The following is a 12,422-nucleotide window of genomic DNA, read 5'->3' on the forward strand; positions in this document are numbered from 1 at the left end:
CCCTACACTCTAACCACTAGGGTACCTGCCGTCCCCACACTCTAACCACTAGGGTACCTGCCGTCCCTACACTCTAACCACTAGGGTACCTGCCGTCCCCACACTCTAACCACTAGGGTACCTGCCGTCCCTACACTCTAACCACTAGGGTACCTGCCGTCCCCACACTCTAACCACTAGGGTACCTGCCGTCCCTACACTCTAACCACTAGGGTACCTGCCGTCCCCACAACTCTAACCACTAGGGTACCTGCCGTCCCACTCTACCACTCTAACCACTAGGGTACCTGCCGTCCCTACACTCTAACCACTAGGGTACCTGCCATCCCTACGCTCTAACCACTAGGCTACCTGCCATCCCTACGCTCTAACCACTAGGGTACCTGCCGTCGCTACACTCTAACCACTAGGGTACCTGCCGTCGCTACACTCTAACCACTAGGGTACCTGCCGTCCCTACGCTCTAACCACTAGGGTACCTGCCGTCCCTACGCTCTAACCACTAGGGTACCTGCCGTCCTTACACTCTAACCACTAGGGTACCTGCCGTCGCTACACTCACAAACAATCGATCTTATCTTCTCATCGTAACCATTGGAACTGGGTAAATAAGTGATTTCCTTGAAAGGGGGCAGAATCTGAACTTTCCCTGCAAAATGGAGCTTCTGATGTGATCAGCGCAAAAAAAATGTGCCTAAATGAAAGCAAAGTTGATCAAATACCTTATTGGTTGGTACAATTGTTTCCTGGCTGGCTGTGCATCAGTTCAAAGGAGACAGCAGGGATTGAAATGACCGCCTAAGCTGTGTGTTTGGAAGGAGCCCGTGGAACTGAAAGACGTCATTGACCAATGAGTGGATTGATTGCATTAGATATCCTGCAGACGACATGGACAAAACAGACGGAAAGGAGATCCATGTCCATTTGAATGTTGATTAGTGTCACGTGGACTTTTCGTCTCGTTACATTTTCATCAACTAAAGTCATTTGTAGTAGTTTTTTTTTTTTTTTTTTCTCCAGGCGTCTCGTTATTAGTTTTTGTCTGGAAAAATAGTTAAAAGATTTTGTCATAGCTGGCTAGAAGTGTTTGTGGGTGTTTTTTAACCTGGTTAGTTCTTGTTAATCTGAGAATGGCGAGGGTCCAGTGGTATAATAGGTTTTGACCCTATACCCCATAATTGGTCCTGTATCCTAGAGATCAAGGTGGTGTGTGTTATTTCTAACCCTAATATCCCCTGTTCTAGTTGAGTATGGAGAAGATCCAGGCCATAGCAGAGCAGGTAGACATCAAGGCCAAGGTGGTCCAGACAGAGGTGAAGAACGTGGTTCTCAGACACCTGAAAGCTTTGGAGGACAGAGAGAGTCAGCTACTCTGGAAGGTACGCTTTTCTCTGTCTGTGTTGGTCTGTCTGTCTGTCTGTCTGTCTGTCTGTCTGTCTGTCTGTCTGTCTGTCTGTCTGTCTGTCTGTCTGTCTGTCTGTCTGTCTGTCTGTCTGTCTGTCTGTCTGTCTGTCTGTCTGTGTCTCTTTCAGTCTCTCCTCTCTCTCTCTTTCAGTCTCTCCTCTCTCTCTCTTTCAGTCTCTCCTCTCTCTCTCTTTCAGTCTCTCCTCTCTCTCTCTTTCAGTCTCTCCTCTCTCTCTCTTTCAGTCTCTCCTCTCTCTCTTTTTCAGTCTCTCCTCTCTCTTTTTCAGTCTCTCCTCTCTCTCTTTTTCAGTCTCTCCTCTCTCTCTTTTTCAGTCTCTCCTCTCTCTCTTTTTCAGTCTCTCCTCTCTCTCTTTTTCAGTCTCTCCTCTCTCTCTTTTTCAGTCTCTCCTCTCTCTCTCTTTCAGTCTCTCCTCTCTCTCTCTTTCAGTCTCTCCTCTCTCTCTCTTTCAGTCTCTCCTCTCTCTCTCTCTTTCAGTCTCTCCTCTCTCTCTCTCTTTCAGTCTCTCCTCTCTCTCTCTCTTTCAGTCTCTCCTCTCTCTCTCTCTTCAGTCTCTCCTCTCTCTCTCTCTTCAGTCTCTCCTCTCTCTCTCTTCAGTCTCTCCTCTCTCTCTCTTCAGTCTCTCCTCTCTCTCTCTTCAGTCTCTCCTCTCTCTCTCTTCAGTCTCTCCTCTCTCTCTCTCTTTCAGTCTCTCCTCTCTTTTTCTCTATCACGCTCTCTCACTCACTCATTATTTACGTTCTTCCCCTCAACAAGCAGTTAACCCACTGTTCCTAGGCCATCATTGAAAATAAGAATTTGTTCTTAACCGACTTGCCTGGTTAAATAAAGGTAATATAAAAGGTAACATTTAAAAAATGACTGGGGGTTTAGTCCTGCCCTTTAACATGGAACCAGACAGGCTGGGGTTTTAGTCCTTCCCTTTAACATGGAACCAGACAAGCTGGGGGTTTAGTCCTTCCCTTTAACATGGAACCAGACAGGCTGGGGGTTTAGTCCTTCCCTTTAACATGGAACCAGACAGGCTGGGGGTTTAGTCCTTCCCCTTAACATGGAACCAGACAGGCTGGGGGTTTAGTCCTCCCCTTTAACATGGAACCAGACAGGCTGGGGGTTTAGTCCTCCCCTTTAACATGGAACCAGACAGGCTGGGGGGTTTAGTCCTTCCCTTTAACATGGAACCAGACAGGCTGGGGGTTTAGTCCTCCCCTTTAACATGGAACCAGACAGGCTGGGGGGTTTAGTCCTTCCCTTTAACATGGAACCAGACAGGCTGGGGGTTTAGTCCTTCCCTTTAACATGGAACCAGACAGGCTGGCGGTTTAGTCCTTCCCTTTAACATGGAACCAGACAGGCTGGGGGTTTAGTCCTTCCCTTTATCATGGAACCAGACAGGCTGGGGGTTTAGTCCTTCCCTTTAACATGGAACCAGACAGGCTGGGGGTTTAGTCCTTCCCTTTATCATGGAACCAGACAGGCTGGGGGTTTAGTCCTTCCCTTTAACATGGAACCAGACAGGCTGGGGGTTTAGTTCTTCCCTTTAACATGGAACCAGACAGGCTGGGGGTTTAGTCCTCCCCTTTAACATGGAGCCAGACAGGCTGGGGGTTTAGTCCTTCCCTTTAACATGGAACCAGACAGGCTGGGGGTTTAGTCCTTCCCTTTAACATGGAACCAGACAGGCTGGGGGTTTAGTCCTTCCCTTTAACATGGAACCAGACAAGCTGGGGGTTTAGTCCTTCCCTTTAACATGGAACCAGACAGGCTGGGGGGTTTAGTCCTTCCCTTTAACATGGAACCAGACAGGCTGGGGGTTTAGTCCTTCCCCTTAACATGGAACCAGACAGGCTGGGGGTTTAGTCCTCCCCTTTAACATGGAACCAGACAGGCTGGGGGTTTAGTCCTCCCCTTTAACATGGAACCAGACAGGCTGGGGGGTTTAGTCCTTCCCTTTAACATGGAACCAGACAGGCTGGGGGTTTAGTCCTCCCCTTTAACATGGAACCAGACAGGCTGGGGGGTTTAGTCCTTCCCTTTAACATGGAACCAGACAGGCTGGGGGTTTAGTCCTTCCCTTTAACATGGAACCAGACAGGCTGGGGGTTTAGTCCTTCCCTTTAACATGGAACCAGACAGGCTGGGGGTTTAGTCCTTCCCTTTAACATGGAACCAGACGGGCTGGGGGTTTAGTCCTTCCCTTTAACATGGAACCAGACAGGCTGGGGGTTTAGTCCTTCCCTTTAACATGGAACCAGACGGGCTGGGGGTTTAGTCCTTCCCTTTAACATGGAACCAGACAGGCTGGCGGTTTAGTCCTTCCCTTTAACATGGAACCAGACAGGCTGGGGGTTTAGTCCTTCCCTTTATCATGGAACCAGACAGGCTGGGGGTTTAGTCCTTCCCTTTAACATGGAACCAGACAGGCTGGGGGTTTAGTTCTTCCCTTTAACATGGAACCAGACAGGCTGGGGGTTTAGTCCTCCCCTTTAACATGGAGCCAGACAGGCTGGGGGTTTAGTCCTTCCCTTTAACATGGAACCAGACAGGCTGGGGGTTTAGTCCTTCCCTTTAACATGGAACCAGACAGGCTGGGGTTTAGTCCTTCCCTTTAACATGGAACCAGACAGGCTGGGGGTTTAGTCCTTCCCTTTAACATGGAACCAGACAGGCTGGGGGTTTAGTCCTTCCCTTTAACATGGAACCAGACAGGCTGGGGGTTTAGTCCTTCCCTTTAACATGGAACCAGACAGGCTGGGGGTTTAGTCCTTCCCTTTAACATGGAACCAGACAGGCTGGGGGTTTAGTCCTTCCCTTTATCATGGAACCAGACAGGCTGGGGGTTTAGTCCTTCCCTTTAACATGGAACCAGACAGGCTGGGGGTTTAGTCCTTCCCTTTAACATGGAACCAGACAGGCTGGGGGTTTAGTCCTCCCCTTTAACATGGAGCCAGACAGGCTGGGGGTTTAGTCCTTCCCTTTAACATGGAACCAGACAGGTTGAACTTTTAAGTGTTGTGTAGTAATGTTAACCCCTAGCTTTTGATTCACCTCACAACCTTCATCCCCCTGTTGAATGGCCTGTTTTGTCTGTTAGTCACTGCTGTCACTATACGTCCAATATCCCACTGTAACCTGTACACTGATCTACAACAATCTGAGAGCTAACAAACTACTGTTTTCACATTGCTGGATTTGCCCATACTTGTACACCCACATGAATGAATCTCTCTCTGCCCCTTCTCCCTCCCTCTCCCAGGTTGAGAAGATACAACAGCTGAAAACCAAGTCCCTGTACCTGCAGGTAGAGAAGCTGCATCAGAACCTGACCAAGCTGGACAGCACCATCACAGCAGTCACTCAGGTATGTTAAAAGATGCAGGGGGGGGGGGGGTTTATAAATACTATGTTGAAAGTCATTCATGACTATTGCTAACTATGGCATCCATGTCTCCACCTCATAACTCATCAGGTGCTGGATGAGGGTTGTCACCTGGACGTGCTGCTGGCCAGAGAGCGCATGCTGACCCAGATCCAGGAGTTGAAGTCTCTCAGAGGCCTGCTGCAGCCACAGGAGGACGATCGTTTAATGTTCACCCCTCCAGACCAGGTAAATAACAGGTTCCTGTTCACCCCTCCAGACCAGGTAAATAACAGGTTCCCGTTCACCCCTCCAGACCAGGTAAATAACAGGTTCCTGTTCACCCCTCCAGACCAGGTAAATAACAGGTTCCTGTTCACCCCTCCAGACCAGGTAAATAACAGGTTCCCGTTCACCCCTCCAGACCAGGTAAATAACAGGTTCCCGTTCACCACCTCCAGACCAGGTAAATAACAGGTTCCCGTTCACCCCTCCAGACCAGGTAAATAACAGGTTCCTGTTCACCCCTCCAGACCAGGTAAATAACAGGTTCCTGTTCACCCCTCCAGACCAGGTAAATAACAGGTTCCCGTTCACCACCTCCAGACCAAGCGAGAGGGGTTAGAGACTCTTGTGGCTCTTTGGATGACTGGAATTATCGACATGTCAGCCAATTTCATGTACATTATATTAATATTAATATTAATGTTGCTATTTCCACCTGTCCCTAGTTCATGGCATATTTATAGTATTATTATTATAGTATTATAATATTATAATATTATCTTCACCAGGCCCTGTACATAGCCATCCAGTCCATGGGGTTGATCAGTATTATCTTCACCAGGCCCTGTACATAGCCATCCAGTCCATGGGGTTGATCAGTATTATCTTCACCAGGCCCTGTACATAGCCATCCAGTCCATGGGGTTGATCAGTATTATCTTCACCAGGCCCTGTACATAGCCATCCAGTCCATGGGGTTGATCAGTATTATCTTCACCAGGCCCTGTACATAGCCATCCAGTCCATGGGGTTGATCAGTATTATCTTCACCAGGCCCTGTACATAGCCATCCAGTCCATGGGGTTGATCAGTATTATCTTCACCAGGCCCTGTACATAGCCATCCAGTCCATGGGGTTGATCAGTATTATCTTCACCAGGCCCTGTACATAGCCATCCAGTCCATGGGGTTGATCAGTATTATCTTCACCAGGCCCTGTACATAGCCATCCAGTCCATGGGGTTGATCAGTATTATCTTCACCAGGCCCTGTACATAGCCATCCAGTCCATGGGGTTGATCAGTATTATCTTCTTAGCATCCAGTCCATGGGGTTGATCCCTGGCCCTACATAGCCATCCAGTCCATGGGGTTGATCAGTATTATCTTCACCAGGCCCTGTACATAGCCATCCAGTCCATGGGGTTGATCAGTATTATCTTCACCAGGCCCTGTACATAGCCATCCAGTCCATGGGGTTGATCAGTATTATCTTCACCAGGCCCTGTATATTAATCTTCATTAATGTCCATGGGTTGATCAGTATTATCTTCACCAGGCCCTGTACATAGCCATCCAGTCCATGGGGTTGATCAGTATTATCTTCACCAGGCCCTGTACATAGCCATCCAGTCCATGGGGTTGATCAGTATTATCTTCACCAGGCCCTGTACATAGCCATCCAGTCCATGGGGTTGATCAGTATTATCTTCACCAGGCCCTGTACATAGCCATCCAGTCCATGGGGTTGATCAGTATTATCTTCACCAGGCCCTGTACATAGCCATCCAGTCCATGGGGTTGATCAGTATTATCTTCACCAGGCCCTGTACATAGCCATCCAGTCCATGGGGTTGATCAGTCCATGGGGTTGATCAGTATTATCTTCACCAGGCCCTGTACATAGCCATCCAGTCCATGGGGTTGATCAGTATTATCTTCACCAGGCCCTGTACATAGCCATCCAGTCCATGGGGTTGATCAGTATTATCTTCACCAGGCCCTGTACATAGCCATCCAGTCCATGGGGTTGATCAGTATTATCTTCACCAGGCCCTGTACATAGCCATCCAGTCCATGGGGTTGATCAGTATTATCTTCACCAGGCCCTGTACATAGCCATCCAGTCCATGGGGTTGATCAGTATTATCTTCACCAGGCCCTGTACATAGCCATCCAGTCCATGGGGTTGATCAGTATTATCTTCACCAGGCCCTGTACATAGCCATCCAGTCCATGGGGTTGATCTTTATCTTCACCAGGCCCTGTACATAGCCATCCAGTCCATGGGGTTGATCAGTATTATCTTCACCAGGCCCTGTACATAGCCATCCAGTCCATGGGGTTGATCAGTATTATCTTCACCAGGCCCTGTACATAGCCATCCAGTCCATGGGGTTGATCAGTATTATCTTCACCAGGCCCTGTACATAGCCATCCAGTCCATGGGGTTGATCAGTATTATCTTCACCAGGCCCTGTACATAGCCATCCAGTCCATGGGGTTGATCAGTATTATCTTCACCAGGCCCTGTACATAGCCATCCAGTCCATGGGGTTGATCAGTATTATCTTCACCAGGCCCTGTACATAGCCATCCAGTCCATGGGGTTGATCAGTATTATCTTCACCAGGCCCTGTACATAGCCATCCAGTCCATGGGGTTGATCAGTATTATCTTCACCAGGCCCTGTACATAGCCATCCAGTCCATGGGGTTGATCAGTATTATCTTCACCAGGCCCTGTACATAGCCATCCAGTCCATGGGGTTGATCAGTAGCGGAGCGTTCGCTCCCGTCACCAAAGCTCACGGCGAGGGCCTAAAGACCGCCCTCCGTGGCAAGACCGCCTCCTTCACCGTAATTGGCTACGACCACGACAGGGAGCCCTGCCTCCTGGGCGGTGACGCAGTGTCAGCGGTGGTGATGGCAGCGGCGGATGGTAACCTGTCGGCTGCGGAGGTGTGTGACAACCAGAACGGGTCGTACACGGTCAGCTACTTGCCCAAGACTGAGGGAGAAGATTTGGTGTCAGTTCTGGTCTGTAACCAGCACATCATGGGCAGCCCCTTCAAGGTAAAATGTATAGTATTATAATAAATGTAACAACCAAGTAATATATTTACACTCCAACATATTCTATCCACATCTCTTAAGCAACAACAAACTAATACAACTTGAAAATTGCTGTAGATAGGATGAAATGCTAAGTAGCATTCTCCCTGCCTGCGTTCCAGGTCCTGGTGAAGTCTGGACGACGCTACGGGGCTCTGGGTTCACCGGTGTCTGTGTTTGGCAGTGAGGGGGAGGGTGACGGTCAGCTGTGTCGGCCCTGGGGCATCAGTGTGGATAAAGAGGGATACGTGGTGGTGGCCGACCGCAGTAACAACCGCGTACAGGTGGGGTTCATTCATTTCATGTCGTGAGTTGTTGTCGACTCAGCCGTAATCCTAAGGAGAAATGGTTTTATGATGCTAGCAAGCGAACTCTTGCTAAATCAGTGTCAGTTTTTTTGCTTTTAACTTGCTAGCTATCTGTCTCTCAGTAGCCCTCTTCTTGAGAGCTGAAGCATAGCGTGTACAGGGCCCTAGCTAGCCATCTTTAGAACAGTGAAGCATATTGTGTACAATGCCCTAGCTAGCCATCATTAGAACAGTGAAGCATAGCGTGTACAGGGCCCTAGCTAGCCATCTTTAGAACAGTGACTCTTTAATTATTTCCTTTCTTCTGCGACTACCTCCTACTGTCCAGATCTTCAAGCCGTGCGGGGCCTTCCACCACAAGTTCGGCTCCCTGGGCTCTCGCCCCGGTCAGTTTGATCGTCCAGCGGGCGTGGCGTGCGACAGCCAACAGCAGATCATCGTAACGGACAAAGACAACCACCGTGTGCAGGTGTTCACCTTTGACGGACAGTTTGTGCTGAAGTTTGGCGAGAAGGGCACTAAGGTACAAACTCTTTCAAACGTGCGCTCTCTCACGTACAGTAGTATAGTACACTTACACACACTCATCAGAGCTGAACTAACAACTATATTCTACTGCACTTTATTGTAGAACGGTCAGTTCAACTACCCCTGGGATGTGGCAGTGAACTCTGCGGGGAAGATCTTGGTCTCTGACACCAGGAACCACCGCGTCCAGCTCTTTGGCCCTGACGGCTCATTCATCAACAAGTACGGCTTTGAGGGCACCCTGTGGAAACACTTTGACTCGCCGCGGGGTGTCGCCTTTAACCATGAGGACCACCTGGTCGTCACCGACTTCAACAACCACCGTCTGCTGGTGATTCGGCCAGATTGCCAATCTGCCCGGTTCCTGGGCTCCGAGGGTACCGGTAACGGGAAGTTCCTGCGTCCCCAGGGCATAGCGGTGGACCAGGAGAACCGGATCATCGTTGCTGACTCGAGGAACCACCGTGTGCAGGTGTTCGAGCCCAACGGGAACTTCTTATGCAAATTTGGCACCCATGGCAGTGGCTTCGGACAGATGGACCGCCCCTCCGGTGTTGCTGTGACACCTGACGGAGTCATCGTGGTCGTCGACTTCGGAAACAACCGCATCCTCAAGTTCTAATCGCTTTCTTTCTTTCTCTCACTCAGTTTTCTCTCAATTTCTCTGTCAGGGAGAGGAAATTGAAGAGCTAGGAAAAGGATTCAACAAACAGACACAAAGAGGACAGTTTAAAGAGAGATAGTCAGAGCAGGTAGAAATGCATTATTACAAATTAAGGGGAAGTGAATTTGTTTGTTTTTAAATTATTTTTTACTTTTAGGTTTTAGTTTGTAATCAGATTCCTGTGGTATACTGTATGACAAAGGAGACCACTAAGACTAGTTGATAATCAGTAGTGAAAGTAACAAGGAAGAGATCACGATTTCCCTGTCTTCTATCTGAATTGCTCTCTCTCAACTCTCATCACGTCGCCTTCTCAGGGATTTTTCTCACTTTTTCTTGAAATATTGAATCCTCTGCTCCGCCACCTACCTCAACCAGTTCTTAATGAATGTACTCACCCTCTCCGAGCAGAGGTCTACTCTAGTCTGTCAGGTTTTACAAAGAAGAAAATAAAAAAAGTCTACCTCAATACTTTTTTTATTTAAAATGAAAATACGTTTTGACCTGACCTGTAGTGGAGTCTAGTGTGTTCAGTGATGTTTAGGGTAGCTTGTTCTGTAGATCTTGGTTTAGCATGTCCCCCTCATCTCTCCATGTGTAATGTCACTGCAGACCGACGGAATAGAGGTAATGCCAAACCGGTTAGACTGACTCTGTGTTAGTTAGCTCAGGTCACAGTACCAGATGGACCAGAAGAATCTCCTTTTAGCTTGACTGGTTTATTGATCGCAGCGGCGCCGGGAGTCTGACCTGGGACAGATGCAGTTTGATGATTGGTTGAAATCATGAGCTAGTCGTTGTTGTGGGGAGATTCTCTTTTCTGTCCCAAAGTATCCAATTATCAATGGAACATTGTTGATTCCTTTCAGGCGTCAGCAAGCTGGTCTGATTATGAGGAGAAAAATTATGAAAATCAATGTGAAAAAACAAACAGCATTTGTGTACTCTCAAACGGAGGGCCCACCAAAAGTATTTTATACGTTTATCAGGAGTTATCAGGATGTGTTGGTTGTTGATTAGTAGATTGATTATGAATTCTGTTTGAATTACATTCGTTGTGAATGATGCGGAAGGATAGCAATGCCTCCAGAAAGCAGGCATCTTGATTCGCTGTCCACAGGAGTGAGAGCCAATCAGAAATCAGAATGATCCTGTGTGGTTGAATTGTGGGGCACTGATTGGCTCTTGGGGGCTAGGATTTAATCCAACCCCCTTCTGACATCACTGCCCCACCCTAGTTATTGACGCCCATTCTGAAATGCCGGAGAGAGAGTGTTCCGGAACATGTGCATGCTGACCAGACCTCGAAAAGATGGAGGTCTAGAGAACAGCTAGTAGAGTCAACCAAAGGTAGAATTTTGGCCAACTGTATGTTTGGCATCGAAAGAACAACAAGTCCCGTTGAAGACATTTTGTTGTTTAATCATTTATGTTGGAGGTCTAAAACGCTCACCAACTGTCACCAAAAAGATCTGTTCAAAGCACTGTCAATGGGAAGAATAAGAAGAAGAATATAAGGCCTACTTTTAGCTTTTAAAATGGAAGTACCTTTCAAGCCTACTTCCTGAGGAGAACGTTGTAGAAAGGTCTGGAGAGAAAAAAACATATCTCACAGCAACCAAAGAGTATCTTTCCAGGCCACTTTCCATCTCACACCCCTGAGAGGTTCAATCTAGCTCCACCACCCATGCTAACGTGACACTGCTTCATGTCTAGCAACCCTTATTTAGCATTAGCATCTCAAACCATTTAACCATAGAGTGCAAACAGATTCCATGATTTATCACCTGTGGTGGACCTTTTTGGAGGGGTTGTAAATCTCCCTTTCTCTTGTGAAGTTAGTCACGTAAGCGTAGTCTAGCCTAGCGGTATGGGTGTTTTATTAGTTGGTTTCTGAGCTTCTTACCTCAGAGGAAAGTGCAGGCCTGCACTTTAAATCCTAATTTACGTAAACTTTCACATCCCATCGTTTACCTTAACTGTCAGATACCTCAACATTTTTTATATACTTTCTTATTCCTCAGTTACTTTATGTGCAACTCAATTGTAATACAACCTACTTTAACCAGTTACTGGCTACAGTACCTCAACTCTCAGACCTCATCAACATACAAATGTAATTTTACAAATCTACCTCAACACAACTTTTACCTAACTTTAAATGGCTTGTGTGTGTGTGTGTGTGTGTGTATATCAGTTGAAGTCGAAAGTTTACATACACCTGAGCCAAAAACATTTAGACTCAGTTTTTCACAATTCCTGACATTTAATCCCAGTAAAAAAATTCCCTGTCAACATGATGCTGCCACCCCCGTGCTTCACGGTTGGGATGGTGTTCTTAGGCCTGCAAGCCTCCCCCTTTTTCCTCCAAACATAGAGATGGTCATTATGGCCAAACAGTTCTATTTTTGTTTCATCAGACCAGAGGACATTTCTTCAAAAAGTACAATCTTTGTCCCCATGTTCAGTTGTAAACCGTAGTCTGGCTTTTTTATGGCGGTTTTAGAGCAGTGGCTTCTTCCTTGCTGAGTGGCCTTTCAGGTTATGTCGATATAGGACTCCTGTTACTCTGGGTATAGATACTTTTGTACCTGATTCCTCCAGCATCTTCACAAGGTCCTTTGCTGTTGTTCTGGGATTGATTTGCACTTTTCACATCAAAGTACGTTGATCTCTAGGAGACAGAACGCATCTCCTTCCTGAGCGGTTTGACGGCTGCGTGGTCCCATGGTGTTTATACTTGCATACTATTGTTTGTACAGATGAACATGGTACCTTCAGGCGCTTGTAAATTTCTCCCAATTTCTCAACAATTTGTTTTCTGAGGTCTTGGCTGATTCCTTTTGATTTTCCCATGATGTCAAGCACAGAGGCACTGAGTTTGAAGGTAGGCCTTGAAATACATCCACAGGTACACCTCCAATTGACTCTAATGATGTCAATGATGTCAATTAGCCTATCAGAAGCTTCTAAAGCCATGACATCATTTTCTGGAATTTTCCAAGCTGTTGAAAGTCACAGTC

At 47.4% G+C, this 12,422-nt stretch overlaps 1 protein-coding gene across 1 annotated transcript in view; it reads left to right on the forward strand.

The window, feature by feature from the left end:
• Nucleotides 1–11,681, forward strand: part of LOC124043156 (E3 ubiquitin-protein ligase TRIM71-like) — a 46,640-nt gene extending 34,959 nt beyond the window's left edge. Inside the window, exons 3-9 of the mRNA XM_046361406.1 lie at nt 1,245–1,379; nt 4,680–4,784; nt 4,893–5,030; nt 7,525–7,860; nt 8,022–8,183; nt 8,536–8,730; nt 8,839–11,681. Of these exons, the coding sequence (XP_046217362.1) occupies nt 1,245–1,379; nt 4,680–4,784; nt 4,893–5,030; nt 7,525–7,860; nt 8,022–8,183; nt 8,536–8,730; nt 8,839–9,357 (1,590 nt within the window). The 3' untranslated portion in view covers nt 9,358–11,681. The remainder of the gene's footprint in view (nt 1–1,244; nt 1,380–4,679; nt 4,785–4,892; nt 5,031–7,524; nt 7,861–8,021; nt 8,184–8,535; nt 8,731–8,838) is intronic.
• The last annotated feature ends 741 nt before the right edge of the window (nt 11,682–12,422 follow it).

The sequence above is a fragment of the Oncorhynchus gorbuscha genome, linkage group LG09 (assembly GCF_021184085.1).
Source record: "Oncorhynchus gorbuscha isolate QuinsamMale2020 ecotype Even-year linkage group LG09, OgorEven_v1.0, whole genome shotgun sequence".
NCBI classification, from domain to species: Eukaryota; Metazoa; Chordata; class Actinopteri; order Salmoniformes; family Salmonidae; genus Oncorhynchus; species Oncorhynchus gorbuscha.